At 44.4% G+C, this 19,671-nt stretch overlaps 1 protein-coding gene across 13 annotated transcripts in view; it reads left to right on the forward strand.

The window, feature by feature from the left end:
- The window catches only part of SLC44A5 (solute carrier family 44 member 5), a 183,419-nt gene that overhangs the window by 151,737 nt on the left and 12,011 nt on the right, over positions 1–19,671 (forward strand). For all 13 annotated transcript variants that reach the window (XM_073357319.2, XM_073357326.2, XM_073357321.2 and 10 more), the window contains 9 exons: positions 118–230; positions 844–975; positions 2,845–2,944; positions 6,145–6,237; positions 7,823–7,910; positions 9,454–9,716; positions 10,417–10,511; positions 10,962–11,065; positions 13,464–13,537. In XM_073357319.2, coding sequence (XP_073213420.1) covers positions 118–230; positions 844–975; positions 2,845–2,944; positions 6,145–6,237; positions 7,823–7,910; positions 9,454–9,716; positions 10,417–10,511; positions 10,962–11,065; positions 13,464–13,537 — 1,062 coding nt within the window. The remainder of the gene's footprint in view (positions 1–117; positions 231–843; positions 976–2,844; positions 2,945–6,144; positions 6,238–7,822; positions 7,911–9,453; positions 9,717–10,416; positions 10,512–10,961; positions 11,066–13,463; positions 13,538–19,671) is intronic.

Consider the following 19,671-nt stretch of genomic DNA (forward strand, 5'->3'; position numbering starts at 1 on the left):
GACCTGTCATTCTGTAGCATGTGAAAGAGTGACCCTCCTTTTGTAGTAAATAGAATGTGCAAGCAGGAGGGATGCTCATGCCTATTTCCCTTATGTTCATGTCTCCTGTCTTTCCAGTGGTCTGTTCATTGCAATGATTGTCAGCCTGCTCTTCCTTGTGCTCCTGAGGTTCACAGCAGGGGTCCTCTTCTGGATTTTCATCCTTGGCGTGATTGGAATTATAGGATATGGTAGGTGATAGCTCCTACACTCTCTAACGAAGAACTGCTGAGAGATTTTGTTCTTACTGTTGATGTTTGTACAAGGAAATCTGTGGATAGCTCAGTGGTTTGAGCATTGGCCTGCTAAGCCCAGGGTTGTGAGTTCAATCCTTGAGGAGGCCATTTAGGGATTTGGGGCAAAAATTGGGGATTGGTCTTGCTTTGAGCAGGGGGTTGGACTAGATGACCTCCTGAGGTCCCTTCCAATCCTGATATTCTATGATTCTATGAATTACTGCCAATTAAATTTAACTTAATCAGGTGAAATATTGTGTAGGTTTGACAGGGTCTTGAGGGTTTTTTTCTTTAAAGAAACTTCTACTGTGGCCCTGAACTTGCAAGCGTTTGCCACCAGGTGTATTGCCTTGGGGCTACTCACCCATGTGTAAGTGCTGGCTGGATTAGGCTTTCTGTATTTGCACCATGATTTCTTTTTTGTTCATGTGGGTTTATAAGCCACTAGTCTCATGATCACCTGTAGTTTTTGCCTGTATGGCATGTTGAAGGCAAAAAACCCGAAGGCTCATTCATGTTTACAGACTCTTCAGAAACACTCAGCTCTTACTGGTTTATTTTTCTAAAGGTATCTGGCATTGTTACTGGGAGTATGATCATCTTCAGGGGACACCTGGATCTGACCTCACGATCTATGATATTGGCTTCCAGACTGACTTCAGAGTGTACCTGCAGCTGAGGCAAACATGGTTAGCATTTAGTAAGTGCCTTTTAAAATTACTCTCTGTAAATGCTTAACCAGGAGAACGAATCATCAGCTGTTTTGTGCCACCTATGAAGTACTCCTTTTTACAGATGCTGAACAAATATCTTCCTTTATATATATTTCTGGGATCTCAGTGCAGTGAAGGTTTTTTATTATATTGTGCCATTTTCAGGATTACTAGTTTATCTGGCCTAGAAGTTGGTCTAATCAAACTACTAACAAATGTGGAAAACACGCACAACTGGTAGAATACCACTCTTGTTATGATGTCCCCCTTTGTCTTATTGGTGGTGGTGAGGGAGAAGGGTTTGACTTGATTAGCAGAGAGCAAGACACTCGCTGGGATTCTGGCCAGGTTGCAGGGGAGAGGGGATTTGCCTTTCCCCATCCATCCATGTATCATTCCTTCTGTATGGGTACCACATGCAGTTTAACGGGAGGAAGGGGTGAAGTGGTAGATGAGGGTCGAGTGGGCCATTGTCTGCATGACTGGCCAGTTTAGGAGAGGTGGCTGACCATGATTGGTCAGCTGCACTCCACCCCCATTGGCAAGTGCCCAAGCAACACCCTCCCTTTGGGAGTTATTGGGGCCTGAGGGTAGCAGAACTGGGTTTCCTGCATGCTGTGGGCCTAAGCAGATCAGCCCTCATGGGAAATAATTTTTCCTCTGGACAAAATTGGCCGATCCAAGAAAGATTTTTTTTTTAACTTCCTCACAGCATACGGGAAGCCTGGTTTGGTGGGCACAGCATTTATGGTGTTGTAGCTTTGTGATCAGTGTCAAGCGTGGGGTATCTCCTGGGCTAAACATAAGCACAGGACTCTGGCATCTGCTGGCCAAAGTTTTGTCTTGCTGGGGTAGGGGTGGTCTCTTAGGTCTCGTGTAGACTGAGGCATTTCCCATCTCTGCTCTCATGTCCTTGAGCCAGAGGGATGATAGGGGATCTCATTAACTGTCTGGATACCAGGGGTGATTTAGGCACTGTCTCCCTTACCTCCCTGACTCCAAGTTTTGTGGCTTTGGCATAATGTTATGTCCTCCCACATTGGATCCTTGCTTTGCCTGCTAGGGCTTGCGGTACCATTGATCCCATTGTTAAGCTGATTTAACAAAGCTGCAGTCTGCTGCATAAAACCTATGTGCTGTGTCTCTGTTTACCTGCATGTCTGGGTCAGTGAGCTAATGGGGGCCACTCACCACATGTTGCTGAGGTGAATCTCTTTAAAGTAATGCCCATAGAGAATATTAGTGCTGTACCATGTGTCCCTATTCCCTCCTTGTACCTCAGTGAGATGCTGGCTTGCCCTGTATAAAACTGGGCCGTTGACTTCAATGGAATTACTTCTGCATGACACCAGTGTAAGGGAGATGAGAATCAAGCTCTCTTAATTAAAAGGCTGAATGTCCATCTATGTTTTATTCTTTTTCCTATGTCAAGAGACTACAAATTAGCAGCAATATAGTATAACCATTGAAAAATGCTTGTTTCTGAATAGCCGAAGTTTACTTTAATGGAGTGCATTAAGGATAAATGATATTTTATGCTAAGTGCTACAGACATATGTTTTTAAATAGATGATTATATCTGTGAACTGTCTGACATTGCAATGCTCCACTTTCCTTTGTAAATTACAAACACTAATGTCATCTGTCAAGGCTAGCAACTTCTGTGGGATTTCCCAAGAATGTATTAAATGGGGATTGAAAGTTAGCCTTTGCAGTCAGAGAGAGAGCAAGCATGTTCTAACATAGGGTTTCTTGGCATTCATGACCAGGATTGTAAAGTACAAGTGGGAAACCACCGATGTAGAAAGGCAGCATGTTGGTTTGATTTTTGGTTAGTTTAATTTTCTTGCTTGCAGTGATAATACTTTGTATTGTGGAAGTCTTCATCATACTGATGCTGATCTTCCTGAGGAATCGGATCCGGATTGCTATTGCACTCTTGCAGGAAGGGAGTAGGTATGTTTCTCTGATTTATTGATTTTTTAAAAAAATTGTAATACCCTCCTTGTTGTATTCTGTTGGGACTTGATCCTGCACTGCCTGGGGCAGAATACGGTGGATAAAAGCACAAGGGGAAAAGTGCTAAACAATCCAGGAAGTGCAGGGCTGGCTGATCCTGCATGAATGAGAGTGTGGCTTTATGGCTGCTAGGTTACTCCTGCCTAGTAGCAGTAGGAGGGGCTCATAGGAGAATGTGTAACTAGGCACATAATTTGCATGCTGAGGGAGTACACGCAAGTCCTTCTATTCTCAGACACACCTATTCTCTGCCCCCACCTCTTCACATTTTAAGGTAGCAGACATACAAAGGTCTTCAAAGATATGTTCATTCAGCACAGAGGACTACATCTAGTGTTGAATCTTGCTTGTGCCAACATGGAGCTTCCTTTCATACTTGCAAAGGGAGCATAAAAACCTAATGTGCACCAGACAAGAGCTTGTAGGATCAAGACCTCAGCATCCATTGTATATAGGGTCAAGTCTCATTGGCAGCTAGCAGTAGGATTTTCAAAAGTGTCGCAGTGACTTAGGAGCCCAGTCCTGTTGATTGAGGCACTTTTGAAAATCCCAAAAATTTGATTATGCAGAGAAAGTGCCATTTGAGAGTAAATATCTTTTAAATGTCTCCTTGAAACATTGGGATGGTTACTGTGAGGGGTTTAACCGTATTTTTTAGAGTTGGGTGTGTGGGGTGAGGAGCTTGATATAATCCATTCGGAAGGCTTAGATCCACCCTGCAACTTAGCTGACTGTTATATGGTGAAAAAAGTAACTAACAAGGGTCAAATTTTGCCTTCAGATCCAGGTGTGTTATACTTATTGATTTCAGTTTTTGCTCAGATGAATTAGTGTCAGTGATATTATGATGTGCAGTAATAGAGTAGTTAACACGTCTTCCTTTTAACAATCTCACAGGCAGTTTCCAGGTTGCAATTTATAACTTTCCTGCATTTACTTGGTCCTTCTATTAAACACAGTGCATCAAATTCTCTCTGTTGCACCAATTGACTTTGATAGAGTAGTGCCAGTGTAAATGAGGACAGATTTTTGGGTCAAGCGGTGGGCTACACAAGAACAGAATTTAGTATAGAGAGCTAGTAGGTGGTTGGTAGTCACAGTGCTACCAAATTCATCAGAGCAGTGCCGAATATGAATATGAATTGTGACCACTTCCCTTCCCTGATTTTTCTTTTACATTCCTTGGCATCCCAGTGCCTGTAATATCAGGACTTAGGGAGTCTTTTGTGGAATTAGGGAAAGCTAAAGTTCCATAATTAACCCACTTATTTCCCATTCTACAGCTATGTATGCAGGAAATAGCAGTCAGTTTTGGCAGCGCTGCTCTCTATCCTTTGGATCCTGTACATTATAATTCAGAAACATTTTACACACTAAGACACTTTTATTCAAAAATGTGACAGATAGAAACACTTCAGAAATTTCATAAACTTCCTGCTGGGAGGTAATAACATCCTCTAGTTTTTTAGCTACACTGAAAGGTCACTTGAGGGCAATACTTTTACACTCATGTTTAACGCATGAGGTGAAACACTGTAAGTAATGACGGTACACCTAACAGACCATGCCCTGTATTCAGGATGATGGAAAATAAGTTGCTAATGACTGGGAATCAAATTATTTTTTTTAGTACAGTTCAACTATTCTTTCAGTAAAATTAAAATTTATAATAGTAATCAGCTGTTTGGAATCCATTGACAGCATAGTTAACAAGCAGTTTGTTAGAGTAAACTGTCTGTGGCTTCACTGTTAACTAACAAGCCTCTCATTAACTGCTGAAAACTACTGATTTGTGATTATTTCTTAAATAGCATAAAATCATGCATGTCTGTATGACTCATAATGCACTTATTGGGCCTGTAGATCCAGGTATGATTTGGCAATAAGAAAACACTACTAGAATGTTGCCATTGACCTTGTTGTCACACAAGATGGGTTAATTTATCCCCAGGGTCGTCTTGTTTAACAGCAGGAGTGGAGTAAATTTGTCTTTCATTTACTTTCTGGGAACTGGCTCCTGGAAGGCAGCTGGCAGCAGGAGTGAACAAGTCAGGGGAGAAGCACAATGGGAATTGGGGGAAGAAAAAGCAGAGGGAGAAGGGAGAGTGGAATGGTCAGAGGAGCGCGTCAGGGAACTGCTAAAAGGAGAGGTTCAGAAGGAATGGGATGAGGTGGATTGGGGGAATGTAAAGGAAAATGGGAGAGCCATGTAATCAATCCACATGCTTTAGACAACATGCAGTGAGCTGCCTGTACAATTATTTCCTATCCCATCACCGCAGTATCTAAGAACTCATTATTCCCCTGTGAGATAAGTGCAGTCGTTTTCTAGAGAGGCACTGATGGCTTAAGTAATGTATTTAATGCCACAGAGGGAATCATTGTCAGAGCAGGGATTAGAACACTCAAGTTCCTAGTTACCAGTGTCCACACTCTGACCACACCTTTTACTCACTGGGACTAGTGCCTGGTTTGTCAGCTACTAAAGCACGCACACCCTCCTCCCCTAATAAATACATTACAATGGTGAAGAAGCAAAATGGACTGTGACTCAAGAGAGAAGTAGAATGTCAAGGGTCTAGAGCATGCAATGCTCAGTAGAGCAGAAGGTCCCGGAGCAGACTGGATCTGTGAACACTAGGAAGGAAGGCAGGAGGAAGGATGTATAGGGGAGTTCTAGGATAGGCAGGGGCCAAAGGGAAAGAGCGGGTCTAGGAGTTGAGTAGTTTGGGGACATGGAGAAGACAGGCGGTGGGAGGGGCAGTGTCTGAGGCAGACAGCAGCTCTGGGGATGTGGGAGCAGAATGGGTTTATGACCCAGGATTGAAGGAAGGTAGCAGGGGTAGGACCAGGGAGGGCAAAATCAGCGGAAAGGAGGAGACTGGGAACAGAATACTGCAGAGATTTGAGCAGGGCAGTCAGATGAAGGAGGGAGAGGAGAAGAGACAAAATGAGAAGGTGACAGAAGCGAGGCAGTAAGGAGATGGCACTGGTAGTGCTCTGGGATCCTGGCGCTAGGTGACACCACCAGTATCCGTGAAGAGAGAAGTCAAGGGGTTAATACTAAAGGGCTAATAAAAAGTGACTTTTGTTTTGTTATCGTTCTAGATTTCAACTCTATTTTGTTTCCTTTGTAGGGCTATTGGCTACATAATGTCCACATTATTCTACCCCATTATCACCTTTGTTCTCATTGCAATCTGCATTTCCTATTGGGCAGTGACAGCTGTGTATCCTTCTATATGTCTAAGTATTTGTACCTCATTATCTCGGTAATATCTGAACAGCTCACCAAACAACTGTGTAAATGCTCACATCGGCCTTCACTCTCAATGAGCAGTACATTGGAGGTAGAGCCAAAATCCTTACACAACTGTTTCTGCTAAGGCTCTTCTCTTGATAGCAGATGTGGGATGAAGCCACTGTGGAAACCCACACTTTGCAGTATTGAAATCCCTTTGTGCTTTCTTAGGAGACTCTGAAGAAGACTAACACCAACAGATTGTATTTCTCACAGACATCATCACCTGGAGACATACTTCACACCCACCCTATGTGCCTGACTATTTACACAAGGAATAAATAAATGCACTTTTCTTCTGCCTTCTCCCAAGTGTGCGTGCTTCTCCCAAAGTGGCTGGTGAGAGGCAGAACTGGGGATGGCAGTGATGTTTACACACAGGTGTGTTAGTGTGTTTGTAGATCCAGTGGACAATACGGTGGGAAATGTCCTGCACCTGGATGTGTTGTATTTCTCTCCCTCTCATATCTTATCAAGTGGGTGCATGAGGTGCTGTATGATGCTCCTGTCTCATTGAGCTGTTCTGTTCCATCATGCTGGCTGAGACTGTATTATAACACATTCAGAGAATCATAGACGTTAGAGCAAGCTGTTAGGTCACCTAGTCCATCTCCTCACCAATAAAGGATTCTTCCCTATTGTACACTGGGTTATGGTGTACAAGCAGGACATTATATTTTATTTAAAAAATAACAGTCTTGGGGTGGAATTCCCCCCCAGTGGGCTCAGACAAGGCCCTGTGCACTATTTAAGCTGCATTTAAGTCCTTAAGTCTTAAATGGTACATAGGGCGTTGGGTGAGCCCACTGCACAGGGTTTATTCACCCATAGAGCGTATGGCCTGCACCAGACTTCACGTTCCTTAGCCCTGCTTTCATTGTTTCTTAGTTAATTTGGGAGCTCTTATTTGCTCCCTTGCACTTTGCCATGTTTTTCACTGGCAGCTGCACAGCCTGTTTTGCGCCTCATCCTGCATAACTGCCACCAGCCTCTCCATAAAAACTGCCTGCTACACAGAGGTTTGCCAAGCAGCAGAGGGAGAAGTCAGGAAGCCTTAAAAGTTTCACTGGGTGAAGAAGAGTCTGTTGTTTCTGTTCTGAGCAGTATTAACTCATCCTCTGTTCCCCACTGCAGCAGTCACCGAGCACGGGAGCTGGCCAAGAGCCGCTGGCAGTAGGGTCACCGACTAGTCCATGCTGCCATAGCGATGTGTGCAGAGGGGACTAAGAGTAATGTGGAGGTAGCTCCTTCCCTGAGTCTGGTCAGGGGTGTGCAAGCTTCAGGGCAGGGTTTTCCACAGTTCTCTAGCTTTGAGGAAAATGTAGGTGTTACTTGTTCACCCTTCTGCTTATATGCTGGCCACGTGCGTAGGGGAAGACGTAGTGCTCTAAACCTGAATCTCTCTTCAACCCACACAGGTTTCAGGGTTAGTGGTCCCCTATTATATTGTTAATGTACGATGGAACTTAGGGATCTATGATTCTGAGAGTTCCTCCTTAATACAATTCACTCAGTTTCCTGTCTACATCAGGGGAACCTGTGTATAAAGTAATGGCTAATCAAACGCTGTGCAAGTATGCAAACCTGACCTGTGACCCAGAGGTAAGCATAACTAATAACTGTCTATGGAGGGGAAAAGGAGGGGGCGTGCTAATTATATTAATTTATTGATATTCAGTATATGTGCAATGCTTCTTTAAAGACCATGCATAGTTGTATTCCACTCATTCTTTGTGTTAGGTCACATAATTCTTAGCACTAGGTAGCACTGTGCATGTTCAAAGCACTTAGCAAACACCAGGTAATTAATCCTCCCAACACCCGTGCGAGGAGGATAAGTATTAATAGCTCTGTTCTACAGGTGGGGAAACTGAGACCCAGAGGTAAAGGCTTAAATTTTCAGAAGTGTCCACTCATTTTTGGTGCTTCAATTTTTGGATGCTCAGTTTGAGAGATACCAAAAGTCATCCACAATCAGTGGCCAGTTTTCAAAATTTGGGCCTTAGAGACTTGTCCAATCTGCTGAGCAAGTTAACGGCAGAAACCCAACTGGGTACCACATCTCTCAGTTTGCAATCATATGCTCTTGCTACTAGACAATACTGACTATCATAGCAATAAGGATAAGTTAAGAAAATTTACAAAATGCTTATCAAATCTTTTGGCATTTATTGGGAGCAGTTAGGTCACATTGGGCTCTAACTTTATTTTGGGAGTTCTTCAAACACAAAAAATGTTTATGAAGTCTAACGTCCGTAGAAGTGTTTCCAGATTTTTAAATGCCAATGGAAATAGCTTATTTTAAGTAATAGCATTCCCGTGAAATGCATGCCTCCCAAACACTACAGCACTCTGCTGATGTCTGTAATCAAAGGAGAAAGAATCGTTAAGCCCCAGTCATGCAAAGATTTGTGTATGTGCTTACATTTGTGCATAGTGAGCGGCCCATTGACTAATCACAGAGCATTAAGTTAAGCATATATCCAAGTCTTTTTTAGTACTGGGTTTTTAATAAGGCCCTATTTGAATCATGGGACGATTGTCAAATAATTGCAGCTGAGTTGTGAACAAGACATGGAAAATCGTGGAAAAGTAATAGTGGACCTTTATTAATTGTGGTAATTTGGAAAAGCCAGAGAAGACCTATTTGTTTAAGAAAATTTTGCTGGAACAATATAAACACTCAAGTATTATGTTAAGTATTATGTTGCTAATTTTTTTGATAACCAGACATTTTGCTGCAACTATATGACAGTCATTAATGCATGGGGCTGACAGTAGTGCTCTGTGGTCAGTGACTGACAGCCAGGGCTTTCACTGTCGGCCCTGGGCGGCTGACGGCTGGAGCTCCTGCTGTCAGCCCCGGGCTGCTAACAAAATTGTGGTGAAAGCCTAATATTGCAGGATTCACAACATCCATAATATCACAAATTAAGTAGGGCTTTAGTTTTGAATTATTTAAATGAATTAAAAAACATTTACAGTGTAGTTAGTCTTCCACTTATGGCTCAGGATTGAATGAGTTAGTGAAACATCTAGCAGAATATATGAGATTTTTGTCCTCAGCCATTTAATTTCAGAAATTGTCCTGACACATCCTGTTCATTGCTTATGATTATTTTTGTTTGTTTTTCTTTCTAAACAGACTTTTAACACAACCAATGTGACCAAATTATGTGTTGGTGCTCAGTGTACTTTTGCTTTCTATGGGGGAGAAAGCTTCTATCACAAATACATCTTCATCTTTCAACTCTCCAATGCTTTTGTCTTTCTGTGGCTGGTAAACTTTGCAATTGCACTGGGTCAGTGTACCCTTGCTGGTGCCTTTGCCTCTTATTACTGGGCCTTTAGAAAACCTGCTGATATTCCACCATGCCCACTCTTTTCTTCATTTGGACGAGCAATACGGTAAGGATAAGAATCTGGAGTTTAATCTCTTTGTGTTTCCTAGCACTGCTCATAACTCATAAGGAAACAATTTCATTACACTTAGATTATCAAAGGAAAACAATTATGTAGAAAAGCTTAGTCATTAAGGGATCAGTCATCATTACAGACCTGCATTTTGCTTTTGACTTCAGTGGTGTGAGGATCAGATCCAAATTCATTAAGTGCCTGAATTTCAAAAGAGTAGAAGCTCTGAGAAATTGCATGCCTAACTTATACAAGCAATTACTGCACCTGCGTATGCAAATCTGTTATAGTAACCCTCTATGGCTGTTGGACACCTAAAAAATACAAATGATCTTGCTGCGAACACAGTAGGGATGTGTGGATGTACACATTTTTGTGCATGGGTCTTGGCTTTTTACTTTATTGAAAATCAGGAGCATATTGACCTATTGTGTAATTATTAAAAGCACTGTACAGTTTAACTGTAAACCCAATATTTAAATTGGTAAATTTACATTATATCAGTAATGATCTTTAGTTAAAATTAGCAAAGGAAACCACATTATGGATATAAACATTTTTACTACAACACAATTTATACGCCTTTTGTAATTATAGTATCTCTTATTCATGTTGTATCTAGCAGGGCAAATTGTTACGTATTGCTGTTGTCTCCTGTAACATGGTATAATAATACCGCTTTGTTTTGTATTAGATATCACACAGGTTCACTAGCATTTGGATCATTAATTCTTGCAATAGTCCAGCTGATTAGAATAATCTTGGAGTACCTGGATCACAAGCTGAAAGGTGAGATTTCTGAACTTGCTGTAGAATATTAAGTTAATTATTAATATTCATCTTGTTTTCCTTCCTTTTCCAGAATGGTTCTTCAGCTATAAAACATCTAAGAGGCAAATCTTGGGCTGGTATAAATCACTGTAGTGCCATTTGAAGTCAATGAATCTATGCTGATTTACCCCAGCTGAGTGTTTGTCCTTGAAAGTTTAATATAAGAATTCATGGAGGAGATGCATGTAATATAATGTAGGGCTAGTGGGCGAGACTCACTCTGGAAGGGAGGAGAAAATTGCAACTCCTTGCTCCAGTGATGGGACAGGATTCTATCCTGAGGGAGAGCCGGCAATATTTCAACTACTGACCTATCTCCGTGGATCCAGCCATTGTGCGCAGCCCTCTCATATTTTAAAGAGAACTCATCATGTGTCTGCATGTTCTTCTCTCCCTCCTTTTCCGCAGGTACACAGAACTCCTTTACAAGATTTCTGCTCTGCTGCCTCAAATGCTGTTTTTGGTGTTTGGAAAAATTCATAAAGTTCATAAACAGAAATGCCTACATCATGGTGCGTATTTTCTCTCTCAGCATGTTCTAGCGTCATGCCTGGGGCACTACAATCAGTATCTTAGAGATAAGCCTACACTGCACACCCGTGGCGGGGATATGTAGGGTACATGTAGCTACATGCTGCAGTGACAAGTAGACTGTATATCTTCATAGGGCAGTGAAAGGCTCTGGCAGCTCTCCGATGCCAGAGCCTTTCCCTGTTGCTGGAGCCTTTCACTGCAGTAGGGAAAGTCTTGAGCAGCAGGGAGGCAGCAGGGCACTACACTGCTAAAAATCGCCCTGGAGACCTGGGAGGCACCCCTTGGGTGTGTAGAGAGCCGTGTAGGATACATACCAAGATTGTAGAGTGACTTTACTCACCTAAACTGTGCCTCCCCATCTAAACTGCTGTTTATATTGTGCTGGGGGGCATGCAGTATCTGTACTCTACAAGCCTCCATAAGGAGTGTGCAGTATAGCTGTATCTGCAGTCATCAAGATTTTAATGTTTTGCTCTTCAGCTATGCCAGGCTTAATTTTGGCTACTGTTTGACTCTAGAAGGTAAAGAATTGGATTTTAGTGACTTTGGGGGAATTCATGTGTCCCTGCCCCCAAAATGATAGTATCCTTTTTTCCCCTCCCCCGTCCCTCTTTCCCCCCCCCCCATTCCCCCACCAGTACCCATGAAAAGTGGGGATACAGTATGACTGGTTAACTTCCCTCCCCACCTGCAATTCAAACACTGATTTCAACAGGAATGTCACTACATCCTGCAAACACTGTATACTACATACCGATGTGATGTTTTTGTTAAAATATGCTGCTCTGAATAAGGAAGCTACAGAACACTCAGCACTTGTATTCACCAGTAAAATCATAGAGCCAAATTCTGCCCTCGTTCCAATGCTGTAATTCCAGAGGAGCTGCATTGCTTTCAGGGGAGAGATTCCAGATTTACCCCGTTGTAAATAAGAGCAGAATTCACCCATGTTGTCTTGTTTTGACCTGAAACAATTTCAGTAAAAGTGTTTTGCAGTGTCAGAGCTGTTCTCCGAGGAAGTGACAGTAATGGTTTCATTAAAACCTCATTCACTCCAAAGGGATCTCAGAATTAGTGCAGTCTTCAGGGGAGGAAATTTTTCTTTCTACAGCCTTCTCTGCATGGGGAAAATTGACCAGCATAGCTATTGTGGTATAATTTAACTATTCCAGAATATCTCCCACACGGGGAGACACTGTTCTGGAATGAAAGTGAATGTATTACACTTTGTGAGCTGGGAAATTACTCTGGAATAAAGTCACTTTTTTTCGAGTCTCCACTCAGGCAGCTATTCTACAACAGCTAGTATGAAATAGCTTATTCTGCAGTAGCTATGCTAGCCAATTTTCCAACGTAGACAAAGTCTTGACTTCCGTGTTTTTTAAAAAGCATTTAACAACCTATATTAAAATAATACTGAGGTTGTCCAAGAAAAGCAAGGCATGTCCCTATTAAAGCTGTTGCCCTTCTTTACACCTTTTTGGACACACTGTGCGTTCAGACGTGCAAATGTAAATCCAGATTAACTCAACTAAAGCTAAGTAGAAGTAGCAGTGAGCAGAACCTGGTCCCTGATAATACTGTAGTTTTGCAGCGCTCTGAACAAGCAGGGCCTGTTTTGATCTTGCTCCAATCTTACACTCATGTAACTCTATTGACTTCAGTGGAGTTACTCCTGATCCACTTTGGTGTGAGATCTGAATCATGTCTAGGGCACCTGACCTGTGTAATAAGCAGCATCAAGGGAGAGGGGACAGCCTTACATGGATTTTGTTAGTTTGTGCCTCTACTAGCAAAAGGCCTGAGCTGCAGAGTTGAGATCTGGACTGAATTTCCCCAAAGGTCAGGGGCATTTGGAGCCTGGGTTTTGCTTCAGGGTCATCTATAGCCTTAAACTTATTTTAAAGTAGCTTTCTGCATTCAATTATTGTGCCTAATCCCTGCACAAATCCCAGTAGTGGCTTTAGGTTTGTTTGTGGATGGATAAACCACAACGCTTTTCCCTACATAACCCTCAACTTGCCATCCTTAATTCCTCAAAGGTAGGCAAGCTGTGGCAGAGGCTGTGTTCCCCAGCTCCTCTATTTGGAAACCTAAGTATTGTCTCCACCTCTTGCAGGCAGATCACCAGAGCCTCACAAACTGATGATTTGGAGAGGTGGGTGGGCTGGGAGATATTCTGCCACAGTCTGGTGAGAAGTAACAGGAAGCAGGAGGTGTACTGTGGGACGGTTTATGGATATGTGGAGGTGGGTGGGTTTGGTCACAGGTGGGGAAAGAACTATGTAGGGCCCTACATGTGTTAATTTGCAAAGAAAACTTAGGGCTGTCCTTGGTTAACTATATAGTTAACAATCAATTGTTACTGTTTTGCAGATTGCGATATATGGTAAAAACTTCTGCACTTCAGCAAAGGAAGCGTTCTTTCTGCTAATGCGGAACGTGGTGAGGTAAGGGGCCGTGTTTCCTGCTGCTGCTGTTACACTCTGAAAACTCACTTTTTCCCCTAGAAAATTAATTGTAACGGATCCTGCCTTCACACATTGCTCTCCCTTTTAGCAGCTCCTCATGCATCTGGCAAGCCAGAGAGCTAGACAGTCAGTAGCCTGAGCTAGGATGATTTTATTTAACCTGACAGACAGCTTTGCTGTGGGTTAATTGGTTGACATTGTAGGTGGCTAGGCATCCCTGGTAGCAGCAGCGGGGCTGTCTAGAAAGCAGTGGGGCCAACTGAGAACATTTCTATTGATTTATTACACACAATAGAGGGCACCCATCACCGTGGTATCCAGGTGCAGCTTGCAATGCTGAGGTTGAGTTCACATTTTCTAATAAGAGGAACAGCTAGATCTAAGCATCAAAATCCCTGGAAGGAATCTTGGGGAGGGGGTAAGGGGGCTGGGAGGGTGACAAGGAGGGAGGGAATGTTTTTGCTTTTAAAACCAAAGTCTCTAATAGGTATCTCTCCTGGTGTTGAACCACCACCCTCCGCCCCCTTGCTCCATTGCTCGGGCTGCTGCTGAACTCCTTATGCTAATCAGCACTCCTCTTCAGTGCTCCTGGCTCTTCCTGTAATTGCTGAAGATCAGAAAGAATGGGAGCAGGATGGTGATTAGAACAAGCTCTTAGGTGGAGGCCATGTTGGAGCAACAGGAGGTAGCCTAATTATGAGCAAGAGGCACATTTAAGGAGGTTAGGTAGTTTAAATTATTCAGGAAAGGATAAGAGGACCTGGACGGTGAGGAGCAGTGGGGGAGAGACACTGAAGGAGAAGAGAAAGTGGCCAAAGACTGGGGGAAGGGAGTTTCTAGACAGAGGCAGGAGGAGAGGACTGAGCTGTATGTAAAGATTCCAGGACTTCATGGTGGGTGCAGTCATTCAGTTGTGCACCCCTGTCCATTGCGTACCAGAGTTAAACAAAGGGCTGCATGCTGAGGAGTCTCCACTCCTGTTATTAAAGGATAATACCAGAACAATGTCCCCTCCAATTTGCAATCTCCATACAGTAGGGAAAGCTAACTAGTCTTTGTTTCCTCTAAGATTTTTCGTTAAAGGCTACAATTATGGTATGGAAATCTTCAGTAAATTTAACGTTTGCAGTGTTGTTGTGGCTGTGTTGGGCTCAGGATATTAGAGAGACAAGGCAGGTGAAGTAATACCTGTTTGTGAAAGAGACAAGGTTTCAAGCTACACAGAGCTCTCCTTCAGGCCTGGGAAAGGCACTCAAAGAGTCACAGCTAAATACAAGGTGGGGAACAGGTTGTTAAGCATAAATAAGGCTAAGATTTTGTCATGTTTATTTTTAGTAAAAGTCATGGACAGGTCACAGGCAATAAACAAAAATTCACATAAGCAGTGACCGGTCTGTGACTTTTGCTGCTGCAGTTCCATGGTTTCCCCTGTCACTGTGGTGGCTGGGAGCTGCAGAGGTGTCCCCACCCCCCTTCCCCGCATGGCTGTCCCCGTCGCTGGAACCCAAAGGAGGGCCCCCTGAGTAGGGTGATCAGATGTTCTGATTTTATAGGGACAGCCCTGATATTTGGGGCTTTTTCTTATACAAGCATCTATCACCCCCCATCCACTGTCCTGATTTTTCACACTTGCTTTCTGGTCACCCTACCGCTGAGGAGGCTGTCGCCTGTCGCTGGAACCCTGCAGGGAGACCCGAGGAGGCTGTCGTCTTGTCGCTGGAATGCTGCCGGGGCGCCACTGGCTGCCAGCTCCTGTCCCGCAGACCCAGGGGCTGAAGCAGAAAATGTCACGGAGGTCTCTGGAAGTCACATCTGCGCCACCACAGCTAGTCTTCTGCAATTAAAAACCAGGGCCGTGATAGGGAGTAGCGAGCAGGGTGATTGCCTGGGCCCCCATGCCACAGGGTCCCCCACAAAGCTAAATTCGACTTCAGCCCTGGGTGTTGGGCCTCAGGGCCCCGGAGTCACCCCCATGTGGTGGGGCTTCGGCTTTCTTCCCTGGGCCCAGGCGAGTCTAACACTGGCTCTGCTTGGTGGCCCCCCTGAAACCTGCTTGTGGCCCCCCAGGGGGCCCCGGCCCCCTGGTTGAGAACCACTCTCTTACAGTATGTGTTAATTACATGTGCTAAACAATCTGTTCCATCTTGCATTTAGCTGTGACACTCTGAGTACCTTTCCAAAAGCTGAAGAAGAGCTCTCTGGGCCATGTCTGCACTACAAACTTTGGGCAATGCAAGTTACATCGGTATAAAGCTGCCGCAGATAGTATATCACTTGTGCACGTGCATATTTGGCTCCTTTTACAATTGCTGCATGTACTCACCAGGGGTACTTGTATCAATGCATGATGCAGTGCACCATGGGTAGGTATCCCAGTGTGCAACCCACCACCATCCAGCACACTGTCTTTTGGGGAGTTTAGCCAATGCAGAGTTGGGCAGACATAAGTCACACAAGTGATTGGGGGCGAGGGGTCAAGTTCCCAGTGTGCAGCTGTCTCCATCCCATAATGTCACTTGTATCCCATAATTTTCTTGCCTCTTTTTAAAATTCCCACAAACTTGTGCAGCCCTCCTCTCTGTTCACCATCTCTGACAGAAGCATGGAGCCTATACAGCTCTGCACTATTGTCATAAGCATTGCAAGCACAGGACTCACGATCCTCCAGCATTTGCAGGGTGGAAAGTGACAATTTCTTGGAGGACAGGTTGCTGTGAGACATAGCAACCATTTCAGGGTTGTTGGTGGCATTCATGGAGACGCTGCAGATGGTGGAGTGCCGCTTCTGAGCCTTAGAAACTAGCACTGACTGGTGGGATAGCATCGTAATACAGGCTTGGGATGATGAGCAGTGGCTGCAGAACTTTTGGATGCACAAGGCCACATTCCTGGATCTATGTGCTGAGCTCACCCCAGCACTCCAGCGCAGGGACATCAGAATGAAAGCTACGCTGACAATGAAGAAGTGAGTGGCAATGGCACTGTGAAAACTTGCAATGCTGGATTGCTACCAGTCATTGGGAAATCATTTCAGAGTTGGCAAATCCATCATGGGGGACATGGTCATGCAAGTATGCAGGGCCATTAATCGTCTCCTCCTGGCAGTGTGCCAGTGGATGGATCTGCAGCAAAGGGGTTCCTGAACTGCAGTGGAGCGACAGATGCCACGCATGTCCCTATTTTGGCACTGGACCACCTTGCCACAGAGTACATCAGCAGAAAGGGCTACTTTTCTATGGTTATGCAAGCCCTGGTGGATCATCAGGGATGCCTCACCGACATCCGTGTTGGCTGATCAGGGAAGATCCATGACACTAGCATCTTTCAGAGCACAGGACTGTTCAGAAAGCTAGAAGCAGGGACTTTCTCTCCTGACCAGCAGATTGCCATTGGCAATGTTGAAATACTAGTAGTGATCCTGGGGTACCCAGCCTACCCCTTGCTCCCTTGGCTCACCTTGATAGCACCAAGGAAAGATTCAACTACTCTCTCGGCAGGTGTAGAATGACAGTAGAATGCGCTTTTGGTAGATTGAAAGGACGCTGGCATTATTTACTCATAATATTGAATCACAGTGGGGAAAAACCCATCCCAGAGGTTACAGCTGCCTGCTGTGTCCTAAATAATACCTGTGAAGGGGAAAAGTTGTCACCAGGGTGGAGGGCAGAGGTGGAGCAGCTGTCTGCTGAGTTTGAACAGCCAGACACAAGAGCTATTAGAAAAGCTCAACATGGAGCTATAGGGCTCAGGGAAGCTTTGGAAGAGCACTTTAACAGCGAGCCACAACAATGTGTTGTGGTGTATTGTGCTCTGCCTGGCCCTGCTGTTTTGAGGCCCGTTAGGAATTGTGTGGTGCTTGGTGCACATCTACGAATATAACCTTGTCACTGCACCTATTAATTTTACAGTGTACATTTGTGATTATTATTACCCTCTGTTTGTCACTGGTCCTATGAGTTGTGTCACACTGTACAGCAACAAGTGGCTGCTTTCAGAACTGCTAGGCACTCTGCAGCATATGCTGTGAGCTAATAAAGATGAATTATTTTCCAGTTTTGTTCAGTAACAAAACTAGTGCAAAGAAAAATCTGTGCAATCTAACAGCAAATACATTAAGAACTTAATAAATTAATGGATTAGAACTTAACAAGGGGCAAAAACATTCCTGTTCATTTTACCTACACATACTGCAACTGTGGATTTCACAGGTGAGTGTATGTGAAACTGTGGTTGTCCTTAATGTCCCTAGAGTGAAGTGGGAGGGGTAGGGATATGGCCCCTGATACCACCTGGAATGTTGAGGGGGGTATAGGGAGATGCCGTAATGGAGTTCTCTATGGACTGCAAAGGGAGGTGACCCTGTGATTGTTGAGTCTGTAGTGTCTGGAGAAGTCCCATTATGTCCTGGTGAATCGCCCTCTGCTGGGACTTCTGGGCCAAAACCCTGTATGCTCTTTCCTTCTCCAGGTTGTCTGCAATGTTTATCTTCCAGGCCCTTTGCTTATGATATGATTCAGCACTGACTAATAGGATCTCACTGAACATGTCATGCCTAGCCTCTTCTTTCTCCTCTGTAAGTGGCTCAGGCATTCCGTGGATGTGGAGGGGGAAACCCCTCAAGACCACAACAGCAGTAGCTGGAGACAAAACAGACAGAGGTACCATTGTCAATATAGTCACAATGAAAACTGAAAGTTAAGATTCAGAACTTCCCCCTTTCCTTGCTCCCCTACAGTTTTAAACAAGACATGCTTATGTACACTTCTGCTTTAGAGAACTTGTACACGGCACCACTCACAGCACTGGCCGCAGTGAGTAAGGCCCACAAGGTTGAGGGAAAGGAGGAGGAAATTGCTCGGTTGCATGAAACTTTCTGTATAGGGCACTAGCACTGAATACTGGCACTGTTTTCCACAGGCAGTGGTGATTTTATCTGATATCTCACTCCTGAGGGTAACAAAGGCAGAAAGAACACATCTGCTGATGGTGTCCCAAAGCTGCCCGGGCCCATATGCTGCTAGCCTGTATACTGCAGTGGTGCCTGCTGAAGTTATTGCTGAGGGCAGCCGTACCTAGAAACCTTCGGGAGAGGATTGCAGGGTAGCTCCATGAAAGTTTCATGGAGATGTCTCAGGAGGATTCAAAGGACATCTCTGTGTACATAAACAAACTGACCCGCACGACCCCCCCTTGCCTAACTCTGCAGGGGAATGAACACCAGGTAACTCTACTTATCTTTGTTATACCACTACCTCTTCTAGTACAAGTATGTTAATGAAAAGTCAGTAGCTGTGCCTTGTTAAGTTGGGCAGAGATATCAGTACGTTGTTGTAATGGGATATACAATTACACACTTACCTGAGGTTATTTCCCCTGCATTGGGCTCGCCCATGCTCAACTGCCAGGACTGACTGGATGGGTGGAGTCCAGACAGGTCCTGGCTTGTGGCATAGCTGGACCTCCTGGTCATATGTCCCCCATCCTCCTCCATCTCCTTTTCACTGTTCACACCAGGATCCCGTGACTTGGGCTCCTTAAAAGTATCCACAAGGTGTTCTGCAGGGTGGTAGTGGGGTCTTTACCAAGTGCAGCATGCAGCTATTTGGCAAAATGGCAGGTCTGCGGCTCAGCACCAGATTGACAGTTTGTCTTCCTGGCCTTATGATATGCCTGTTGCAGTTCCTTTGCTTTCACACAGTACTGCATCTGATCACTGTTGTACCCCTTCTCCTGCACCCCCTGAGCAATCTGCTCACAGATGTCCATGTTTCTGTGGCTGGTCCATAGTTGTGCTTGCACAGCATCTTCTTCCCACAGACCAGGAGATCCAATATCTCCTGTCTACTCCAAGCCAGAGCGCATCTGGAGTGTGTAGCCAGCATGGCCAGCTGGGCAGTTGCACACAACAATGGAGAACTGCTAAGTGTGCTCACCAAGTTGGATAATCAGGAAAAGGCATTTCAAAAATGTGGAGGGCTTAAAAGGGGAAGGGGACCTTCTGGTCTCAATGACCCTGGGCAGAGGAACTATCAATTGTGACCAGAGCAGTCCGTGTCTTGCATTGTGGGAAGGCTGCTGGAGGTCTGTTAGTTTGCCATAAGTAACATTCTCAC

The sequence above is a fragment of the Lepidochelys kempii genome, chromosome 8 (genome assembly GCF_965140285.1).
Source record: "Lepidochelys kempii isolate rLepKem1 chromosome 8, rLepKem1.hap1, whole genome shotgun sequence".
NCBI classification, from domain to species: domain Eukaryota; kingdom Metazoa; phylum Chordata; order Testudines; family Cheloniidae; genus Lepidochelys; species Lepidochelys kempii.